The 22556-nt window shown below is 39.5% G+C and overlaps 1 protein-coding gene across 1 annotated transcript; it reads right to left on the reverse strand.

The window, feature by feature from the left end:
• Positions 1 to 13: 13 nt before the first annotated feature.
• On the reverse strand, positions 14 to 21987 carry arhgef15b (Rho guanine nucleotide exchange factor 15b). The gene is made up of 16 exons (XM_032583576.1): positions 21665 to 21987; positions 15437 to 15889; positions 9390 to 10592; positions 9266 to 9308; positions 8699 to 8745; positions 7805 to 8079; positions 6705 to 6865; positions 6455 to 6607; positions 6202 to 6331; positions 4867 to 4941; positions 4577 to 4669; positions 4344 to 4498; positions 2467 to 2631; positions 1181 to 1263; positions 994 to 1098; positions 14 to 676 (listed from the first exon to the last, which is right to left on the reverse strand). Exons 2-16 carry the CDS (start codon positions 15816 to 15818, stop codon positions 516 to 518), a joined length of 3231 nt encoding a protein of 1076 aa, XP_032439467.1. The 5' UTR covers positions 15819 to 15889; positions 21665 to 21987; the 3' UTR covers positions 14 to 515.
• Between the last annotated feature and the right edge of the window lie 569 nt (positions 21988 to 22556).

Raw genomic sequence — 22556 nt, forward strand, 5'->3', positions numbered from 1 at the left:
TCAAACACGAGACTAAGAGTTTTAATTTTTTTTTAATTAAAAGTACAACTGCTAGTTTAATCAAAACACCCTTTTACAATTTACATTTTTCAACATATTTACATTTTTCTTTCTACAGAACTGTAGGAGGCGTAGTATTGCAGCACAATCGGTTTTAAATATCCAGAGGTGATCGGCAGATCTTCACTCTAGCGCGTTCACAGCTCAGATACTTGAAAACTTTGCCGCCTCAGTGACAGTCAGCAGGATGTTTGACATAGCAGGAACGGGAGAATGTGCATGACTCGTTAACTAGTATCTCAAGAAATGCAAAGAATGATGGGCACGTACAGTTTCCCAGTCATAGTTAAAAGTGCATGCTGCGTTTTTAGCATCTGATTTGGATCGTATTTTCGTTCTGCGTTGCTTCAGTGGTATAAGTTAGGGGATTATTTACAAGGTGTTTGCTGATAAACAGCGTTCACTGGGATCTTCCGTCTTATTGTCCTTAAAGTGTATGACCGGTGTAGACGTACTCAGCGGGCCTTGCCGTATTTCACCATCATCGTAGCCTGAGAGACCCTGTAGCGCTCCTTGATGTTTCTTCTCCTGACGTGCTCGTTGGTAATCTCGATGACGTTCGTATCGGGGAACCAGCCCGTCTGACCGTCAGACAAACGCATCCCTTCGTACCAGCCTGGAGTTGAAACAACAACAAAAAAAACAGGAGGGGGGGGGGAAAGAAGGCGGACGGCAAACAAGGGAAAATTGAAGGTTTTTCTCTTCATGCAAGAAAGTCAAAAGAAAAATTAATAAACTACTAAAGGAAGGTTTGAGGATTAAGGGGGTGTATACACAAAGTCAAGGAATGGAGCGGATCAGTAAAACAAAAGCAAATCTGTTCACTTGATACAATTATTCAATCTATATTTGAATGCCATATTTGCAAAAAATAAATAAATCAAAAAATGATGTTTTGAAAATTTCTATGATGCATTTTTTGCCGGTTTTTACCCTCATTGGTTTTGCGGATGACGTTAACGATCTCAGTGGGCTCCAGGCCGAGTTCGTCTGATTGCTGGGCGATGTACTGCTCCACACACTGCACCTGAGGACAATCTGACACACACACACACACACACAACCGTAAGCATGGAACGAGACCAAACACACAGGGTCTGTTTGTCGATGCTGTTCTCACCCCAGTCCTCATAAATCACTTCTTCGTCGACGTCTTCTTTGGTGGTGCTGGGGAAAGCTGCCAACCATCTCTGCATGTCCGACCTGTTGACACAAACGAGCTTTGACTGGACTCTGAAGTAGAGCCTTGTGTTCTTCACCTCCTAATGAAAAGACTGACATGCTGCATGATATGCTAACATGCAGCATGTCAGGGTTTACTGATGTTCCTCTTTGGGAGGAGCTGAATGACTGATCATTTGCACAAATTGGATTTTGTTTTTACGGGGTCAGGTCAGGATTACCAAATTTCTCAAATATCTTTCTTCAAATTCATAACTTTACATCTACTTAGTATTAGATGAAATTGTCTTTTACACTGTATGACTCGTTTTTGTTTGCGTTTTCCTTCCAGAAGCTTCTCAATAGTTTGCTGAAGTTCTGATCCGTTCCCCCTGACAAGACTGGTGGAACTGAGTCAGGTTTGTAGGTCATCTTTGTCTATATGTTTTCTGTCTTTCACTAAATATTTACTTTATTGTCCTAAAGCAACTTCAGGGTACCTTTGAGATCACTGTCCATTTGAGCCTAAGATTAAAACTTCCTGGCTGATATCTTGATATTGCTCCAATATTTTCACATAACGCTCTATCCTCATGACATCATCTGCTACTTCTTCTCTCCTTGGTTGATTTCTAATTAGATTTTGATCAGGCCATCAGGTAGACGTTTTATTTTCTCTCTCAGAGACCCACTCAGAGTTTCCTTGGCTTGTGTGTTTGGGATCATTGTTTTGCTGAAAATCCCTCCCTTCATTTCATCTTCAGGTTCGAAACAACAACGCCTACGTACATTTCTCAATTAGTTTTTTTTCCCCAAGTATGTGAAGTCTGCTAGATCCAAATGGTCTCCGTTGCCTCTTAAAGCCCTGAATAAAGCTGTAGTGAGTCCCGTGTGAATTTTCCCTCAACTTTTGAAAGGATTTTTCCTTCCACTCAACTTCACCAGATATGCTCTGATAGGAGAAAACTTCTTTAGCAATGATCTTCTGTGGCTTTACCTTCCATGGTTAGGCCATAATATAACATGTTTTAAAAAATCTCTTTTAAAGGTCTTGTTTTTATTAATATTTTCTGAGAATTATGGTTTTATTATCTGTATGAGCTAATATGAGCATTAAACTTAAGAGAAACACTTGCAACACCAGATTTTATGTGATGAACCTCAATAATATACGAGTTTCAGTTTTTAAATCTCATTACTAAATCAAAGCTTATAGGGGATTAGCTTTTATATATAAACACTCACTTGGTTGGGGCTTTGAGGACCCGCTCCATTGGGCGTCCCTGGTGGTTTTCCAGCATGACGAGGTTGAAGCAGTTCTCGTAGGTTGCGCCACCAAAACATTCATCCAAAGGCTGAGCCTGCACCAGAGATCGATGAGTGTGGTCCATCACCACGTAACGGTCTGAACTGTTCACAACAAACCAGAACCAGAGAGCAGAGCTCAGTCAACGGCAAACAAACAGCTGAAAGGAGGTTTAACTGGTTGCACAAAAATGTATCCTGTATTCTGAAAAACAAAACAACCAAAACAAAAGAAGCAGATGTGTCACATGCATGTACTGCACAGGTGTCTCTTCTCTTAAATGCCTTTGACAACATTTCCCGTTACACTTGAGGAAGTATCGAGTCAATTCATGAGTGGTGACAGAAAATCGAAGGCATACAGTGGTTTGTAGTCACATTTTTGCACAGGCGAAATGTTATGACGGCAGCATGACGAGGGGAAAACAGCGGGAGGAATCTCCCAGCTGAGCACACTGAAGCTGAGCCAAAGGAAAAAAACATTAGTTCAGACCATTTTCAACCGTCTGTTAGGCCAGCAGTACGGCAAGCGTGGTTAAACATTGCTCAAGTTCATTAAGTCGTGAGTGATAATTAATAAGCTAGCCTGTTTTCACTTAGATGGTTACGCATGTTGTATTAAAAGGCAAAGCAATTATTTAAAAAAAAAAGACATTTTGCAGGTATTGGATAGGATTTATTTAAAACTGTGTGACTTGCATCAAATGTTATGGATTTCCTTGAACAGGTTTTCACAATTACTGCTGGAGTTCTGGCCATTTCCTCCTGACAAAACTGGTGCAACAAGTTTATATTAATATCTGCCCAGCTCTTCTCAACAGGACTGAGATCAGGCTTTGTGATGGCCTCGTCAAAACATTTTAATTGTTATCTGTAAGCCACTTTGTAACTAAATTGCTGGTGTGCTTCGAGTCATGTGAAATATTTAGTATTTCCACTGAAGTTCTTCCTTTATGATGCCAATAATTTGACTGTCATTCCCTATTAAAAGAAAAAAAAAGCAATATATTTGTACTTTCCATTTAGGGTATTTGACGGAGTGTGCATAAGGCAGACATGACACTGTCATAAACATGAGGGAGTCTTTATGAATGTTTATGACTGTAGTCATGTAGTGGCATTCAGTAAATAATGACACTTTTAAAACAAAGTTGCATTTACAGTCCATTGAAAGTGCCAACTTTGTATGATTTTGTAAATAATTACAATTTAATGCAAAGTTGGCACTTTTTGTTTTTAAACCCCTCCAGGGGTCTTTTGTGGCCTCTAGTGCCCCTTATATGAAAGTAGGCTGACAGGAAAGGGGAAAAGAGAGGGAGGAAGACATGCGGCAAATATCGTCGGGTCCGGGAGTCGAACCCACGACAGCCGCGTCGAGGACTCAAGGCCTCTGAACATGGGTGGTGCTATCCCCTACGCCACCATGGCACGCCCAACAAAGTTGGCACTTTTAATGGACTTGCAATGCAACTTTTAAAGCAACTTCGCATTAAAAGTGTCATTATTTACCAAATAACACTTCATGACAACAGTCATAGACATTCATGAAGACCTCTTTATGTTCATGGCAGGTGTCATGTCATCTTTATGACAGTGTAATGTCCACCTTATGCTCACCCCTTCAGATTAAGTGTTACCGGATCGGGTTCGAAAGCTTGATAGCTTGTGCTTTTTCCTCCAAATGTAAAGATGGTTAGATAGAGGGAAAAAAAGAGGTGCATCTTTTTATAGTGCATGCAGGCTTTTGGTTTCAGTAGTAAGTAGTATTTTTTTAATGCATCATAGATAGCGTTTCTTCAAAAGCTTTTCTATGTTACCTTTTCTTGACGGTAATTAGCAGGTGATCGTTAAAAAGGAAGAGGTAAACCGCAGAGAACCTGGCCCTCATGTTCACAAAGGTTTTTGCTTTTGACATTTCTTGCAGCTCTCCCTTCTTCTCCAGAAATCGGGTCTCAGAGATGATCGGGATGGCCTGGTGAGGACAGAATGCAGTTTAAACTCTTCATAATTAATAGACGGACATACTGAAGGCGTCCCTGTCTGGGCTTACCCTGAGCTTATCAAACTCAAGCGCCTTCGAGATTTCAATCAGCTCTTCCATCTGCCTCATCTTTCCTACGTCTCTGTTACACTGATCGATGATCTGTGTCATTGATCAAAAGGGAAATAAAAAGTCAAAATGTTTATTTTGCTTTTTAAAACAACTCAATCTGCCACTTTAAATCATTCCTCACTCAGCAGGAAATCCGTCCCCAGCACAATAGCTAATATAAGATCTCCAGTTATGTAAAGCAGTGGCCATGTATGCGGAGGGGAAAGTGAAGAGTGAGGGCTGTTTACCTTAGAGACAGAGGCCAGAGCCTTGGAGGCGGTCTGCTCCTCTGGCGTCCCCTCTTTTGTTCTCTTCAAGATGTTCTGAAACGACAAACAAGCTTTCATTCAAGCAGCTCATTCTTTTCCATGCGGATCCTAAACAGGTCGCGCGGTGGAGGTGAGGCGAGCCCACGTGTATGAGGAGGCAGCGAGAATTACTCTGGAGTGATGGCGTTCCTCACAGTCGCTCAGCATGATGAACTCAGACTAGTGGTGGTTAAAGGAAATAAATAGAAACCGAGAAGGGTCACTCGCTCTGAATGTGCTGACAGAAAATATTTAAAGCTTTTGGGAGCTAATTGTTTGAATTCTTCAGTTCACCACCTAAACCAGAGCAGAACAAGCCTGTTTAGAAATATGTACACCTGTACAGGTCATCCTGAACATCACACTTAACACATGTGGCACACATATAAGTAAAATATGTTGTTTTTACACAACTTTTTGCAAAAGTTTTAAACCACCCATCATTGTTTTTTACACTTTGAACCCAATGAACAAGACTGCCTGCTGACTAAATAGTCCTGATTATTTTCAGGCGGGTTTTTTTGTGACGTTCAAGGCTGCTTCACTCTCTAGCAACAGGAAAACATGTCAGAGCTGATAAACCACCTACATCAGATAAATGGTAAGTCATGTCTTCGAAAACCAAAGGAACAACATGCAGCAAATACCTGACACAGGACCTGAAATGCTGCATAACTTCATCATGTACTGTAAACTCACTGGTAAGATTATCATCTGCTGTATGCTAAGCTTTCAGCTAACAGCCCTGAGTTACCTTTGATATTTTTATACATTTAGCTAGGTAATATGAGTTTGTGAAGAGGCCTACTTTCCCATGTTCTTCTGTTACATATTTCAATACTCAACTACTACGTATTTACTTTAATAGTCTTCTTGATCAAGTCTTATTTATTTTCCCTTAGAACAAAGGTTTAGAATAGTGTGCCACAGCCTGTTGGTGTGTTATTAAATAAGTGAATGCCTCTCTAGTTACTGTGATAAATGCAACATGATGTATTTTACAGCAGAAACCTATGATTTCCAGGTTTCTATCATGTGCTCCAGACGCAACAGATGACCCTGGTAGGTTGCCATTTTTAATTTAAATCTGAAACAAAGTTAAAAGGCATACAGATTTTTTTTAGAGAGAGCTACAAATGTAGCTCTTTGTGTTCTAGACAATCTTTTAGATTGTGATTATTTTACATATACTGCTTAAAGTTTAAAGTGTGAGCAAAACTCAGCCTTCCACCTTTTTTCTGTCTTTAAAATCCAAACCAGCATGATGCTGCTCACCTCGATGAGCATCTTGATGCGTGTTATTCGCTGGAAAGGCAGCAGCAGGAAGGAGATGAAGGGCAGCCGCTGACACTGAGGCAGCTCCTGAAGGCGGTTGATGACTGTGGCGAACTGTTCATTAGACTTCCTGCAGGTATGCAGAAAATCAGATTACATCGCATCAGCTTTAGTATTCCTGCAAGTCACCCTGATTTGGTGGCAATCCAAACAGCTGCTGATAGTTTCTGGTGATGTGAAAGTTGCTTCTTACATGAGTCGGCTGAAGGTCTTTTCCTGGTAGGTCTGGTTGCGGACATAGTCGATGTAGGTGGAAAAGTTGTGCTGGGCGTGATAGTGGAGGATGTTGCATATGTCTGGGAAAACGATCTCCTTGAAAATGTGCTCTTCGAGGTCTTTCAGGAACCTGCAGCAAACGGTTTCATGAAACATCTCCAGATAAGAGCGCCAGCTGCATCAGGAATCCCTTTCTTTTCTGTATCTCTCGTGGTGCGACCTCTCACCTCTCGCTGACCTCGCGGACCTTCAGGATGTTGGAGAAGAGTGTTTTCCTTTCACTAATGATGATTGTCTCTGCCAGCTCCCGGTTTTCCATAAAGTGCTCAGTCAGAACGTAGAGGGACCGCAGGTAGGAAGTCTCTGAGGTCAGGACCTCAAACATGCTCTACCAAGAAGAATCAAAGTTAAACACTGAAACTTAGAACAAAGTAACATTACTTCTTCAGTCCTCTTTATGTTCCCAAGAACTGCCAAACATCCTGTACTTAAGTTGATCCTTCCACAGAAATGTCACCAATAAATGAGCAAATATTTCAATATATTAGAATATCATAACAACTTACTTCAGAAAGTAAAGTGTTTTAAAAAGTGTTTTATACAAGTTTTCTGCATGATTTCCTAACTTCCCTAACCTTTTTAAGACCATTAGAAATTGTACAAAAATATACAAAAGAAAATCACAAATATATTGTATGGGTTGTCAACAGAAGAGCGCTAATGGCTAAGATGTACATCATCCAGCCAACTGGTGATAAATTAGAAATTACCCATGATAGATTCAAAAAGAGCTAGCTAGCTTTACCTGGCTAGTTAGCAAGGGTATATTAGCAGCTAAAGACCATTAGCTGTAACCGCCTCAAGTCACAGGCGATGTCTCTGTGCCAAGCAAATTTTTGCCTAACAGCAAAGTTCCATGAGAAAAAAAGAAAACTACATAGAATATATGAGATTAAATATTCCTTCCACAACTAATTTAAAACCTGTGATTAACATATTTAAGGTTTTTTCTCAACAAATTTAAGACTTTTTAAGGTTTTAATTTTAGATAAATTAATCTAAGATGTTTTAAGACCTATTAAGGATGCACAGATAGCTGTTACATCGATTCATTACACATAAAGCGCTGTGTCATGTGTTACATTATGGAATTAACAGTCATGGGAAAACCTGCTCATTTGACAGTCGCCGACACTCAAAGCACAGATATCGCTAAAACATGAAAAGTGTAAGGACTCTATGAAATACATGAGTATCACTTTTACAAAGTAAGACTATGACTTGTAGATAATAATTTGTCTGTTTTCAGCGTGTTTGTCTTCCTCACCTCCTGGTACTTGATCTGGTCAACAGTGAGCTGGTCCAGCAGTCCACTCTCCCGTACGGTTGGGTGTTCCTGCCACAAGGTGGTTTGACTCACTGCGGGCACAGGGCTCAATCTGGCTACAAAGTTCCCATTTGACTTTCCAGATGGTTTTTCGCTGAAGCGCGCCGCAAATTCCGTAGCGTAGTCCATGCTAGTTTTGCTGATGTTTCGGATTACGGTCTGTCGATGAATCTCCTTTTTGATTGCGAAGTCGTTGTACGTTTGGTACAGAGGCTCTGAGGTCAGACAAATCCACGTTTTAGAACGAGGTTAGTTTGTTCCCAGCATGCATTGTTGCAAAGACAAGATTAAGAAAAGAACATGAATCCCCTCAATTAAAAAGCAACAATTACTTTATTTATATTCAAACACAACACAAGCTAGGTGTATTTCTGTCTACACACAGCTTGCAAAATGTAAAAATAAAACAAACCGATAAACTTCCCTTTGACATTTATCTAGCAGTGTGTGATGTCCAACTTGTCAGTAAATACTATGTAAATAGCTTGTATAGTTAAACATGGTTTCAATTTCATTCTGAAACAGGTCAAACTCAGTCAGATTGGAAGGAGAACATCTGTGAAAACCAATTTTTTAAGTCTTGCTATAGATTTCATATTGGAGTTAGGTCTGTGCTTTGACTAGGCCTTCCTATTATATGAAAATGCTTTGACCTAAACTGTTGTAAACCATAAAATCCCAATAAAATGAACCATTGAATGGGATGTGAGTCATTGTGTAACCAGAAGAAGTTGCTATACAGACTTGCGTTTGACCAGACGTGCTTTCAGTTCCACTTGCAATTTGGATCACTTGTGTTAATAATGATACTTTACTGATGTATCTGAGCCTTACCGTCTGTCAGACACAACTTGAATGAAACCGTCCTTCTGACTGGAGACCTGAAAGTGAAACACAAAGTGAGACATGAACAGTTATCACAGCTACTTTTCCTTCTGTGGGGAACTGTTGGATTAGTGACATCATGTGTCGTCATCACCCGTTGTTGCTTAGAAAAATCACAATGTAGGTCAGAAATGATTTGTTGCCAATTGTAGTCTGTTTACATGGACTAGTTATAGAGGGGCTACTATGGAAAATTGACTTTTTTGAGTTTTATATCACGTTATAATGTTATTCCCTCATCAAAAACATTCCAACGCTCTTAAGAATGGTTTATAAACGGCATAACAGAGGAGCATCTTTGTGACGAAGTGCTGAAGGTGGGGCGTCGGAAAGAGTAGGGGCTTCTTAAAGAGACAGAGGCCAATTTCGAGGTGTTAATCGAAAAGCCAAAGTTTTTTAAAGTTATGTTTGACATATGCAACATTTTCATAACAACTGGAGGTAACATAGTTACTTGATAGTGCTATAAAACAGCACAGATACAAAATACAAAACTTGAAAACATTAACAACTTACTGGTCTGTGTCTTCTTCCTCTCCATTTCTTTTATCTTCTTCTTCTATTGTAAAAGAACAAGCATTGGTTCAGATAATGAGCAATTCAGCGCAGGAGGAGATTCTGATCTCGCTTAAGTACAAACCTGACAAGTTGGCAGACTGCATCGAGACACTGCTGGCCCTCCTGGAGTGGGTCTTCGGTGGAGCCGGTGGGGGTCTGCAAGGAAGCAGAGGGCTGCTTGGAGGAGACGTTTTGGGGAGTTGTGGTCTGACCCGACTGGTTGTGAGGTTGTTGCCATTGTAGACCGGAGAACCGTTCACAGGGACCCTCGGTAGTATGGGAGGTGGTTCTGTTGTGTTCTCAAGCTCAGGTATAGTGTCTGGGGGGCCGTGGGAAGGTTTTTCCCGTCGAGCTGGTTGATGGACTTTTATTTTAGGAACTTCATGCAAGTCATTCCTCGAAGATGAGAGCTTTCTAGCGCCCCGATCAGCGTCAGGTAGATGGAGTTCGTAGATACTACTCTCCTCGTCATCTTCTGGGTGTTGGCTTGGGACCGGTGGAGGCTGAGGATTTTTTTGAGGTAAAGGTTGACAGCGAGTAAGGGAAGCCAGAGAACCGTGGTCTGAAAGTTTTTTCAGACCCCCAGCCAGCGCAATTTCCAGAGACTGATGGAACTGTGATTTTGCCATTTTCACATCTTTTGGCCCATTCTTCCCCTTCCCTTCATTTTCTCCCTCTTTAATCTTCTCACCAATCTTTCCACCATGTGCTCCATCCTGTGGAAGCTGATGTGCTCCATCTGCTGCATTCACTTCCATCTCCTTTGTAAGTTCAGCTGCTGTCTCTTCTCTCTGGACATGCACTGTTTTCTCTGCTTCCTTCGGTTCTCCCTCCATCCCCACTTTGAACGCTTTCTCTACTTTCTGCTGTTCCACTTCATTCTTTTCTTCGTGTTCATCCCTCTTTTTCTCTGAGTCGTTCTTTTCCACCTTATCCTCTGCTGCCTTCAGCTCCCCCTCCTTCTTCTGTGCTGGTAATTCAGACTCATATTCTTGTTCCTGTCCTCCAACTTCCTGTTCTTCTCTTTGCAGCGCCTCTATTTGATTTGCTTTCTGTCCCCTCACATCTTTCTCTTCTCTCCGCCCTTCCCTGTTGATCTGACCCTCCCCACGTGGAGAGTCTTCATCCACAGGCACCCATATGAGCATCATGCCGGGTCTCTTTAGGTGACACACGCAGGTGCAGGTTATGTTGCAGCAGCGACTGAGAGGAGTATACAGCATGTCCTCTGCGTTTGCTTCAGCCGCTCCTGTCCCCTGATCCTCCACCTCCTTCCCATCAGGTGCTGGAGACACACAAGAGGTACAACTTCATTTTTGACTGGTTTCATGCCATCTTGACCTCCTTTCCCCCATCTTTGGCATTTTTTAATTAGCTTCATGAATTTCATCACTACAGTTTCTTGGAAAAGTATTCATACCTTTTAAGCCTTTTTTACATTTTATAACCTCAAGCTTCAACGTATTTTATCAGAATTCCTTCAAAAAGACCAACACAAAGTAATGCATAATTGACAAGTGGAAAGATTTGCATTCAGCTCTCAGGCAGGAAAAGCTTTTAGTGTGCTTACAGCTGCAAGTCTTTTGGGGGAAGGCATCTAGACACTGAACTCTTTTCACTACTCTTTGCAAAACAGTTCACTACTCAGATTGGATGAAGAGCGTCTGTGAACATCTATTTTTCAAGACTCGCCACAGATTCTAAATGGGATTTGGCGCTAGAAAAGCATCCCCAAAGCATGATGCTGCTACCACCGTGTTTTATTGTAGTGATAATGTGTTCAGAGTGCAGTGATGTACAGAGTCAGTTTTCTGCCACACAATACATGTTTCATATACTAAAAGAAGCAGGTTTGTGGAGTGCACCACTAATCTTTTGGCTGCTTCTCTGACTGATCCCCTCAGTAGGTCAGTTTAGGTAGAAAACCATCTCCTTGTAGGTTTAGTGCATACTTTTCCCATGCACTAAAAGTATGGAAGGATTTACTCATGCATTTTTAACGTGATTTAATCAACAGTGCTCTGAGTTGTTAGAGGCTTGGGATGTTGTTAAAGAAGAAATTATATATTTTACAGGCACACAGTGCCATTTTATAGATAGCTTCAGTTGTAAAAATGTTGCATAAACCAAACACTGACTTTAAAGAAATTTGACTTTGCAATTTGACGCCTTGAATTGGGTCACTGTCTCTTTAAGAAGCTCTTGGTCTTTCTGACACTACAGTACACGCCATCACAACACTCCTCCATGAAGCCGTTTACAACCGTTCTTAGACACATTGGGGAGATAAGCTTTGGAGACTCGAAGTTCTATCAGGTGTTTGCTAATTGCTGCTGTCGCTAGTCTGGAGGAGCTGAGTGGGAGCTGTGTGAGGCGTTTTGAAAATAGGTGGCGCTTTGTGTGAGCAACTATTTAATCTCCGATAAATGGTTGCCATGGGAGATTAAAGTATTCATCAAACATGCATGAAAGAATCGAGGCAAGGAATAACATTATAACATGATATAAAGCTAAAAAAGAAAATATTTCATTACTTTCCCATTTTAATCAAAATCCAACACTGCTATAAACTTCTCTAGAGTTTTATTTCTGCTCTGCTTGGTGAGTTTATTGGTCTTCAAGATGCTCCGTGATAAACTGATGTCCTCTAACAAACTTCTGAAGCCTTCACAGAACACCTGGATTTATGAGACTAAAAATGTGACTTTTTGTTGGACTGGATTTTATTCAGGAGTTCCAGAGTAGAGGGGGATAAACAGAAATCAGCAGCACACCTTTAAGTTTTTAATTGAAAACTAAACCATGTATCATACTCCTTCCATTTCACAATTCTGCACAGATTTGTGTTGGTCTACCACTCAATATATGCATTGAGGTCTGTGGTTGTATTGCGTTATGTAATGCTAAAGGTTATGAATACATTTGCAATGACATGCAGATAAAGTAATGTTGTGCGTGATTCTCTTTAACTAGAATAGTTGGAGCATTCCAGGAAAGAACTAATACAGGTCAAAAGTCAACATGAAAACAACAATAAGAGGGGAAAAAAATTATTAAAAGCTGATTGCCTTTCCTCCCCTGGCTATTTCCTACAGTTCCTGCACTGAAACAATTAAATATTTTTAGGCCAGAGGAGCCAGGGGCTTCCTCCTCCCAGTGGGACATGTCTGCAACTCTGCCCCTGGAAGCCATCCTGAAGGCATGTGGCACAGGTCCAAACCCTTTAAACTGGTTCATTTAAAAGGATAAGAGCAGCAGCTCCTCTATTAGACTCCTCCCAAACAGCTGAGATCTTACAAGTACAACTCACACATAAAACCGTAGGCGAGGGTTGGAATGCGGATCAGCGGCTTTACCTTTATGTTTTAGCTACTTAGCTTCTCCTCTACTAGACAGAGCCACTCATTCCTAACCCTGAGTTGGTTGGCCACTTTTTGCGAAGGCAGATCATGTTACATAGAAAATCTCATCCGTTAGTGCAGTAATACTTTGAATGTAAAATAATGTAGTTTAAATCTACATGCAGAGCTCCAGAAAAGATCCAAAAAGAAGAAAAGATATCCACGAGCTGCAGTTCTAGTACTCCATAGGAGGATATATTTACAAATTGCAGTCACTAAACTGATATTTAGATTTTTTTTAACAAGGACTTTTCTAGAGAACCACAGGAAAATATGGCCTTTGACATACTGGAAATGCCCAGCATGTTCTTAATCTTTGACATATTGGACATTTCCCGTCCAGTACTTTCAGCTCATCTGAACTTTTTGGCAGTGCGTGCTTTAAAATTGAGAAACAGCATCCAACAGAATGGAGAGGAATCGTCCTTCAGCTACTGTTTTATCAATTCACCTAAAGAAATTGGAACCCACAGGGCAGCAGGCTGGTAGTAATAAAGTGCCTGAAGATTCAGTTTAAATTAAAATTGGTTCTTGCAGCAAGAACAGTCTGTCCAGGCATCCTTTGCATTTATCCAGATCAATTAAAAAATACTTTATTTATCCCAAAGGGAAATTAAATGTTGTCGTAATTCATATTATTCAAGGATCTTCAAAGTGTTCTTGGAGATTATGATGCCATAGGTAGGAAGGATCTCCAGTAGCAGCAAGTCTTGCAACGACTCCTAACAGGCCTCTGACTGAAGTCATTGTTGCTATTTGATGATCTCATTACTGTGATGGCTAACAGCTCAGTCCAGGGCAGCAGAAATTGAGCCGTTAGTATTTCACAGTAGCAAGTCCTGAATGACACCATTGGTTGTTTGCAAGCACTGCTATTCCAGGTCATTTGCTCTTGCCACTCCTATTTAAATTTCTCTCTGGCGGTATGGTTAAAGAAGAATTCCATTATGATCCATGGAAGAGATGGTTTCAACTTCCTCTCCTGTTTCTACGTCCAGGAAGTTTAATTTTCAACACCTCTGGGATTTGGGGTCATAGTTCAGGTATTATACGTTTTGGAGAAAATAATCAACTCCTAGTTGTAAAAACAACAAAAGCAATATATCACAACTAACTGAGCTCCTCCAACATGCTGTCACCATTAGCGGTGCAATTAGGCAATTTATTCACACATTTGGTAATAACTTAATTTACCCCAGGGACCCCTCAAGTTTAGGAGCCGTTTTATTTGTGAGAATGAGTCAGAAGAGTTTAGTGGCTTATGACAAAAATTATTCCTCCCAAAATCGTCAGGCAATTGAGGAAAAATCAGTGATAATGAAGGCAATCATTAAAAATAATAATAATTTGAAAGACCTTAAGAAAACTTAAAGAGTTGTTGATTAGCACAATATAAGAGATGTGTTCTCAGCTTGGCACATAACCTCAGGTTATCTTAATTTTTTTTAATTTTTTACAGACCGTGTATAATATATGATAAGAGATTCTTTTGTTATGTCAGGGTAAAGGTGATAAATGAAATATCATGTGACCTTTTAATGAACCTCAGCGAAAATACAATTATATAACAATTGTTTCACTTTACCAAGGTTAGATCATTAAATATCCACTTCCTCCACTGGAATGTGCACATGAATTTCACTGAATGCCATGCGCCAAAAACCCGAGTCTTAAATATTTGTAGTTCTCAGGAGCGGAACGAGACTCTGCTGTTCCGTGTCTAACGTCAGTCAGTTGGGCTGGCACAGAACAGCTGAGCTGACTGACCTGTTTTCTGTAAACCTGCGTTTACAGAAAAGAGGAGGGTGCCAAACCTGTCTGTCTGTCTATCTGTAAGCTCCCTGACTCTACTGTACAACAATTCATACCAGACTGCTACATGCTCCTCCATGCTTCACGCTGCATGTGTATAAAGAACTACAATTTTGTCACCGTCTCTTCAGCGGGTTTTTGTGCATTTTATTACATATTTCAGCTTATTTTGCTTTTTTGTGTATTAAAAGTTGGAGAAAAAAAAAGAATAAATTGTGTTGCATACTGTCAGGCGTATCTAAACTGAAAGAAGCATCTTGAAACAGTAAATTAAACTTTTTCTTGTCAAATTTATTTTGAGCATGGGTTAAAACGAGCCTGAGTTCGGAGTTCAATGTGAAACCGCTACTAGCTCAGGCTAAACTGCAAGTTGTGTGTAAAACAGTTGGAAGATACAGGAACTGAGAATCAGATGTGGGCATCACATGAAGATAAAATACAGTTTTTATGGTCTGGTTCTTGCATTAAAGACCAAATGTTTGATAATTATAACTGCAAGTGAAAGCCTTGATCCTATGTCTTTACTGATGGTTTTGGTTAGTGCAATGCATTGCATGGAGGAAAAGTTTGTTGGTTAAGAAGATATAGGAAGAGTCTTAAACCAATGGAAATGGTTTTTCTTTTAGAACACATGACCTGGGTGTCCTGGAACAAAACTAAAAGTGGAAGTGATATGCTTTAGCTCACTCACAACTTCATTTCAGTCTTCAGGTATTTCCCAGAAAGAAAGGAGTGCAACAGAGTCCAACAGATTTCTAGCTTGTTACTCAGGAGTGACTGGTTCCAGCACTGAACAAAACAAGGAGCTAACATAAAATGCCCTCTTAGAAAAATACCCAAATTCCCAGAAAATGTTTCAGGATGCACCAAGACATATCCCGCCATTTTGAATCCCAGACTTGCTCGGCTGCCGTACCTGATCGTCGTTTGTAAATGTTCATGCCTTCGCTCTCCTCTCCTATGCTCTCCGTTTGTCTCCGCAGGAAGCGGCTCCTCTTCTTGGGCAGCGGCGGCGCCTCGGGTTTTGAGGCAATGCTGTTAGGTTTGGGTCTCGTCTCAGGTGGTTTTTTCACCTGCGTGCTTGGCGAGAGTTCTGCGGCACCAGTCACCAGCTGCTCTCCTGCTGCTTCGCTGGAGTCCTGCTTGGTGAACCTTTTTGCTATTTTCTTTACCTTTCCTTGCGTGGAGCCTCCGCCCACAGGTGAAGGGGAAGTCCTGTGTAGCAGTCCAGGAGGAATTTCTGGTTTTGGTTTGACCTCTGGCTTGAGGAGCGACGCAGGCCATTCCTGGACAGACATCGCAGCTGATGGTTGCTTTCTGTTTCAGGAAAGAGTCAGAGGACTGGGATGTGTGGGAATTTCATCATCACCTGATGACAGAAAAAAGGAAAAAGGAACATTTAATGAGTGTCTTAAGCAACCTTTTACAACAGGGTAATAAATGACTCATAACTCAGGATATCATCCTGGATTCAGACTTTGAGCTCTGAGTTATAAATCTGCCTAATGAAGAGCTTAGGATCTGCTCTGCTTGAGGTTCACTGCTTCCCACTGAACACCCATTTTAAACCCAAGATAACGTCAAACCAGCTAAACTGGGTATTCTGTTTGCATCACTACAGATACAAATCTTGTGACATTTTCATTGTCTCTGATTCATATTCCTTTGTATTCTTCTGAAACTTCTTACAACGTTAATTATTTACAGATGAAAGCACTGCATTAATTATTCACTTACTACTTTATAGCCCTTTAGTTTCAGCGGCATCACGGGAAAAATATTGATCAGTAACATTACACTGCAAAAGAAAACCATAAAATCTAACCAAGTATTTTGGTCTAGTTTCTAGTGCAAATACTTTGAATACATTTGAAATAAAATTTACAAGTAACGTTTCAGCGCTAAAAGCTTAAGTGAATAATTCCTTAATATCGTATGAAAAAGTGCCAACTATAGATGAAATAATCTGCCAATATTCTTTTTCATTAATATTAAGGAATAACAGGGCGTGCCGTGGTGGCGGAGGGGTCAGCGCGACCCACATTCAGAGGCAACGTGGCCTCGACGCGGCTGTCGCGGGTTCGACTCCCGGACCCGACAACGTTTACTGCATGTCTTCCCCCCTTTCCTGTCAGCCTACTTTGAAAAAGGGACACTAGAGCCCACAAAAAGACCCCTTGTGTGGCGATTAAAAAAATAAAATAAAATTAAGGAATAATTTACTTAAAATAAGCTCCTATATTGTGCTGCATAGTTACATTTAAGTTAGATTTGTCTTTGTGTTTTTGCAGTGCTCACGTTTCATAAAAGGGCAACAGTATTTTTTTGTTTTCAAAACTAAAGCAGAGGAGAGGTCTAAAGCCCCGTGAAAAAGTATTTCCCTCCCAAAGATTTATTAAGTTAAATGTTTGAGCTCACTAAATAAATACAACATCAGACTGTATAACCAGAGTAAATACAAAATACAAAATAGCTAATTTTTTTGCCCAGGTCCCTCTTGAAAATGAGATCTAGATCTCAACGGGGTTTACCTGGTTAAATAAAGGAATATATATATATATATATATATATATACAGTATGTATATATATATATATATATATATATACAGTATGTATATATATATATATACAGTATGTATATATATATATATATATATATATATATACATACTGTATATACATGTATATATATATAAAATGCTGTTTTAAATTTGAAAAAGCTACAGTACATTGCATCAGCTGGATGCAATGTGAATTTATATATAAATGTGAATTTATAGCTTCCTTCTGAAGCTAATAACTGGTTTCATCACCTTCACAGATGCCATCAAGGATTTATGATAACTGGTGATGAGTCTTTTACGTCGATGTGGAGAAATTTTAGCTTACTCTCCTTTACAGATTGCATGCAATTTTTTTTAAAAACACTGAAACAACTTGAGAGTTTTCAAACATTAAAATCCTCTTTCAGGTCCTACTAGCATCTCAGTTGGTATTGAGTCCAGACTTTTACTAGGCCATTCCAAAACCTTAGTTGTTTTTCAGCCATTCAGAGATGGACATGCTGGTATGCATGAGATCATCGTCCCATCGTTCGACATTTTAAATGCTCCTTTTGAAAAAAACAACAACCTTCAAGAAGGTGTTAAACACACTTTTCATCAGATCCATTGTTGGATGGATTCTAATCTTAAATCTCATGTTTTTATGATCCGTAATTAAGACATATAAAAAAAAACAAAAAAACAAATAAATTAAAACATAATTCTCTGTAATCAAGTGAGATGGTATTTTTGGTCAGCACTTGTGACTTGAAACTCTCCACTTAAATCACAGTTCATTTGTGATTTACCAAAAGAAATGTACTTTCCCAAATAGGGGCAAGTTGGTTTGAATTATATTTTATAAGCGTTTTTTTGTATGTAATCAGGTTATCTTCATTTGATAGTAAACATAGTTTGATGATATAAAACATTCATGTGCCCCCAAAAAAAGAACAAACTAAACTTTTGTGAACATTTATATTCTTTTTTTATTTCTTATATTTGATAAAAACAAAATGTGTTAGTTATTACCGCAGCGGTAATCCAAGTGCTAATCGGACTAAAGAGTTTCCTGGCTCAGATCTTGCATGGGGACTTTCTGCATCACGTTTCCTTTTGGTGTTGTTTCTCCAGATCCGTCGAGTGCTTTACAGACTACACAGAATATATGAATGTATGAACCGAACAAGGAAACAAATCTCAAATCTTCTCTGTCATATATAGGCAGAGTTATATAGGAGCAAATTTTTCAGAACTTTTTCTAGGACTTCCCAGTTTGCAGTTCATGTTTTAACCAGCATTTGAACAACTAAAAAGACATTTAACTTCCTTGTTCTATGAAAAGGAATGTTAGGAACCAGACATTAAAATGCTTTTCCGATTTTATCTACTGGTTCTGTGCCAAAATATGCCAATAATCTTCAACGTACCCCTAACCCTCTTATTAACCAACAACGTTAGTATGAGGCTTTTAAAACCAGGGACTCTTAGTATTTATTAGCTAAGATATTTATCTCTAAGCATCTATGTTTCCTTGCAGAAAGTTAACAATTTTATCTAGTGAAACTAAAGCTCAGTATCTGGACCTGTTCTCAAACTTTAAGCAGGTAAAATGCCCTGACTGGCTTGGAGCTGGAGCGTGGAAAGAAGGCGGAATATTTACTCTGTTTTTGTTAAGCAGGACCGGCCCTGCGGGATGTCAGAAAAATAAGATAAGTCAGTGAAGTTATTAATACACTAAATATATGTCAGCTTCTTTAGCCTTTCAACACACTGTATATAAACCGAAAGATAAGGTTGCAACAAAATGTGCACATTCAAAAGAGGGAGTCTCCACTGATGGTCATAAGATCTTAGCTTCCTACTGAGACTGAGCTGACCGACCTCTGAAGTCTCTCTGTAGCGCTTTGATTAACAGGATGCTGTACTGCCATTACAGTCTTATATTGTTTTTATTGTGTTTTTATTGTTTCCCTTGATTTTTATTGTTTACAATAAAAACACAGAAGTTTATGTAGACAGAATAAAAAGGCACATAAACTTTGTTCCTCACTCCCTCGAGTTAAATCAGACCAAACTTCTCTGTTTATAGGTCAGTTGGAATTACCAAAACTATTTTCTTTTTGCTTAATGCCACAATAATGAGAGAGAGAACCTGTCAGATGTTTACTTATTCAAATTCAATTACATTCAAAAATACTTTATTGATCCCAAAGGGAAATAAAATGTTGTTGTAACTCTGGTGATGGCTGTGGGCAGGAAAGATCTCCAACCGCGGTCTGCATCACAACAAATTTCAAGAAGAGTACGATGGTTTTTCTATGACAGGCTCATGAAGGGGATGGTCAGCGTTGTCCATAATTTCCTTTATTTTATGTCCCTTTACAATCATGTAGAGCTCTGTGTTGGCCCATCACATGTAATTCCAAAGACAAACACTAAGATTTGCAGATTTTACATGACAATATTTGACAAGTTCAATGGGTGTGAATACTTTTGCAAAAAAAAGAACAAAATTTTATAAAAGGTCTTAAGGTAGAAATATGATGACACTGAAGTGAAATGTGTTTGATGTGGGTGACCAAATATCCATACTACAGATTATCCTCACCATATTTATTTGATGTGAGGGGAGCAGCAGGTAAATCAAAAGCAAACAGGGGTTAGTCATCCTCTGAGTCATGCTGCATAAAGATACTATCGCTGCTTTGTACGATAGCTCCAAACACACACCCACGCCCGCGCACACACACCCACACACACACGCACACACACCTAGCACCTGGCTGCAGTAATTATGACAAGGTATGTACATTTTAAGCGGAACTACTTCACTGAAAATAGTGAATAATCCCAGAGGAACACAGATTAATTTATTCCCTTGATTCAGAACAATTATCATTTAAACGACTTGGGAAGTGATTTTAACAACATTCAGTGAAGGGTGCTGAAAATAACAGCATGGTGCTAGCTTCAGCACTCTACCTGGTGCATGAAGGTATGAAAAGGAGATTAAATAACATTTAGCTTGATCTAAAGATGATTTTGAGTGAATCAATTAGAGCAATTTTAATTAATGTCAAGGAGTTTGACTGGAGACATTTTTAAATGGACTCTATGTTTTAATATGATACTTTGAGCTTGTAAGGAGTACTGTGTATTTAATGGATAATGTTACTTTTTTTTTCTCTGTTTCAATTAAGTCTCCAGAATTTAACAAAACCCCTGCAGAGCTATGTCTTTTAGTGAGTGTAACTAAAGGGTTCAGTAACTTTAGTTTTACCTAAAAGTGATTAAAACTGTACTGCAAATAAAATTATTGTAGTCAAAAAAACCCTTACAACATGTTCTTGACCTGCAAGCGTTTGTCAACCAGTATGTAAGAAAAGTGCACCAGCTAGTCAGACCAGTTTGGAAGGGCCATGTTGACTGCCAATAAGGAGACAGAGTTTCATGTTACAATCACACTGAAAAGGCACACACTGAAGAGTTACTATTACAAGACGATTATTTTTCAATTTACAACAATAAGAAAATGTTTTAGAGTCAACGTGAGGTAAAGAAGTACAACAGCAGCAGGTTTGAGTAGGGTGGAGCTGCGTCTTTCCCAGGCTTTAGATTTGGCCCTCGGGTTATTTTCATTATACAGAGTGACATACAAACGTTAAACTGAAGGGTGTGTTTAATCCAGGCAGTGGGGCTAACACATTGTGATTGTGTTTTAAGGGGACGAAGGACAAAACAAGTCCCCTTATTCTCTCTTTTAGACACACTCTACCCCTTTTGTCTCTCTTTGCCCCAATGACCCAGTTAGTTCAATAGCCCAGTCCAGCAGTTTACAGTTTTGTGGACGTACTCAGGGCAGGGCAGGTCAGTGGACTTCACTGTAATACTATTTGTCTGACTAAATCCAATACAAGTGGTGTGATCCCCTAAAGCAGCCCAGTTTGAGAACAAGAGGGGCAGCTTTGAACACAATTCCTTTTGTGTGTGTGATGGACACAGTTCGCCATCTGTCTGAAGTGTCTGAAATGAAGTGGCTGGAGGGGAGGGGGACTGCAGTGCATGTGAAGAGTGGGTAAGCTCCACGCTGGCCAGGGAAAGCGGAAAAGGTGTTTCAGGAAGGAGGGCGGATACATGGAGGGATGAGAATCCAGGAAAAACATGGAGACACTCCTGCTGACATGTTGGTTGTAGCTACTGAGAGAAGAGTATTCCTGTATGTGTTATTAATTATACAGAGATGAAATTCTGGTTAGATTTATTATATTAATAAGATGCTAAATTAAACGCTAAACCCTTAGAGGTAACTACATATTAATAAAAACTGGCCCAATATGGAGAGAAGCAAAGGAATTATTGTACATGTCCATTATTGGGTTATATGTTTTTATGTTTAACAACAAAACCATAAAATTTCTTTACAAACTGATGCAAATGTCACTTCTTTAAAATAAAACAAGATTATAATATCATGTAAAGTTATGACTGTTTTCTATAGGAGAACAGGTGCTCCGCCAACCAATATACACTAGCTATACAACCAAAAATGTACCTAATCTCATTTAAACTAAAACATATAAGATAAGAAAAAACTTACCAAACCAAAGTTTTTGACTGTTCCGCTTTGGTTTTTCGGGTCTACAATGAGGCTAGCATCTTGAACTACTTCTCTTTGGAAAGTCAGAAAGCCGCTCGGCGTAAACTCCGCTCGCGTCACGAGAAAAACTTAAAAAACGGTCGTTGAAAGTGACAAAAAAAAAAAATAATTAATATCCGGTGAGATCAATTCAATTCATAAATGTCTGTCTGTCGGCCGTGCTGAGTGCGCTCCCATCACCCCCTTGTTGTTGTCTCGTCTTTGTTACAAGCGCCGTTTATGAGAGGATCGGACGGAAAGGAGGAGAGAGGAGCAGGAGAGGTTCGAACCGACAAGTCGTGCGCAGTGAAACCAACTGTTTCCGGTGTAGCGTTTCAAAATAAAGCAAAATTTGACGAAGAGACTCCGGAAGTGGTTTCAAAATAAAACGAATAAGAAAACCACACTACAGTATACAAACCGTACTGTTACGTTGCATATAAACACAATTATATTTCTCCACTGAGTGTTTGGAGGATAGATTATTTGCACATAAGAGGGCAGAGTAGTGACAAAAACGTAGGTGTAGTTACGTCGGCTTGTCTTCAAGTAGAGAGAATTGTTTGCTTATGCCTAGACAAGTGTTTGCCTGTCAGTTTGTTTGCTCAGTGATTGGCAATCACATAGATAGACATACAGTAGATGCTGCTGGTGTGTATGTTTTACTTATTCTCTGTAGACTAACTGGGGAAATGTGAATTTATTTGTTCAAGAGTACTTTTTTTCTCCTTCTCCAAGATTGTGAGCATATGTTTGTTTCATTAAGATGAATTTTAAAACAAATTGCAGTTAGATCATAAATCAATATTTTGTTTTTTTCGAGGTTATTAAATTTGTTGATTGAAACAAAAAT

This window comes from Xiphophorus hellerii, chromosome 14, assembly GCF_003331165.1.
Source record: "Xiphophorus hellerii strain 12219 chromosome 14, Xiphophorus_hellerii-4.1, whole genome shotgun sequence".
Lineage (NCBI taxonomy): Eukaryota > Metazoa > Chordata > Actinopteri > Cyprinodontiformes > Poeciliidae > Xiphophorus > Xiphophorus hellerii.

Bases quoted from the DNA above. Each gene is read 5' to 3' on its own strand.
- arhgef15b (XM_032583576.1), bottom strand. From the start codon at position 15,818: ATGTCTGTCCAGGAATGGCCTGCGTCGCTCCTCAAGCCAGAGGTCAAA. The intron at 4,942-6,201 runs GTGAGCAGCATC...TTGTCGTTTCAG, and splicing joins GCATCAAGATGCTCATCGAG to AACATCTTGAAGAGAACAAA. The intron at 677-993 runs GTAAAAACCGGC...TTTCAACTCCAG, and splicing joins CATCCGCAAAACCAATGAGG to GCTGGTACGAAGGGATGCGT.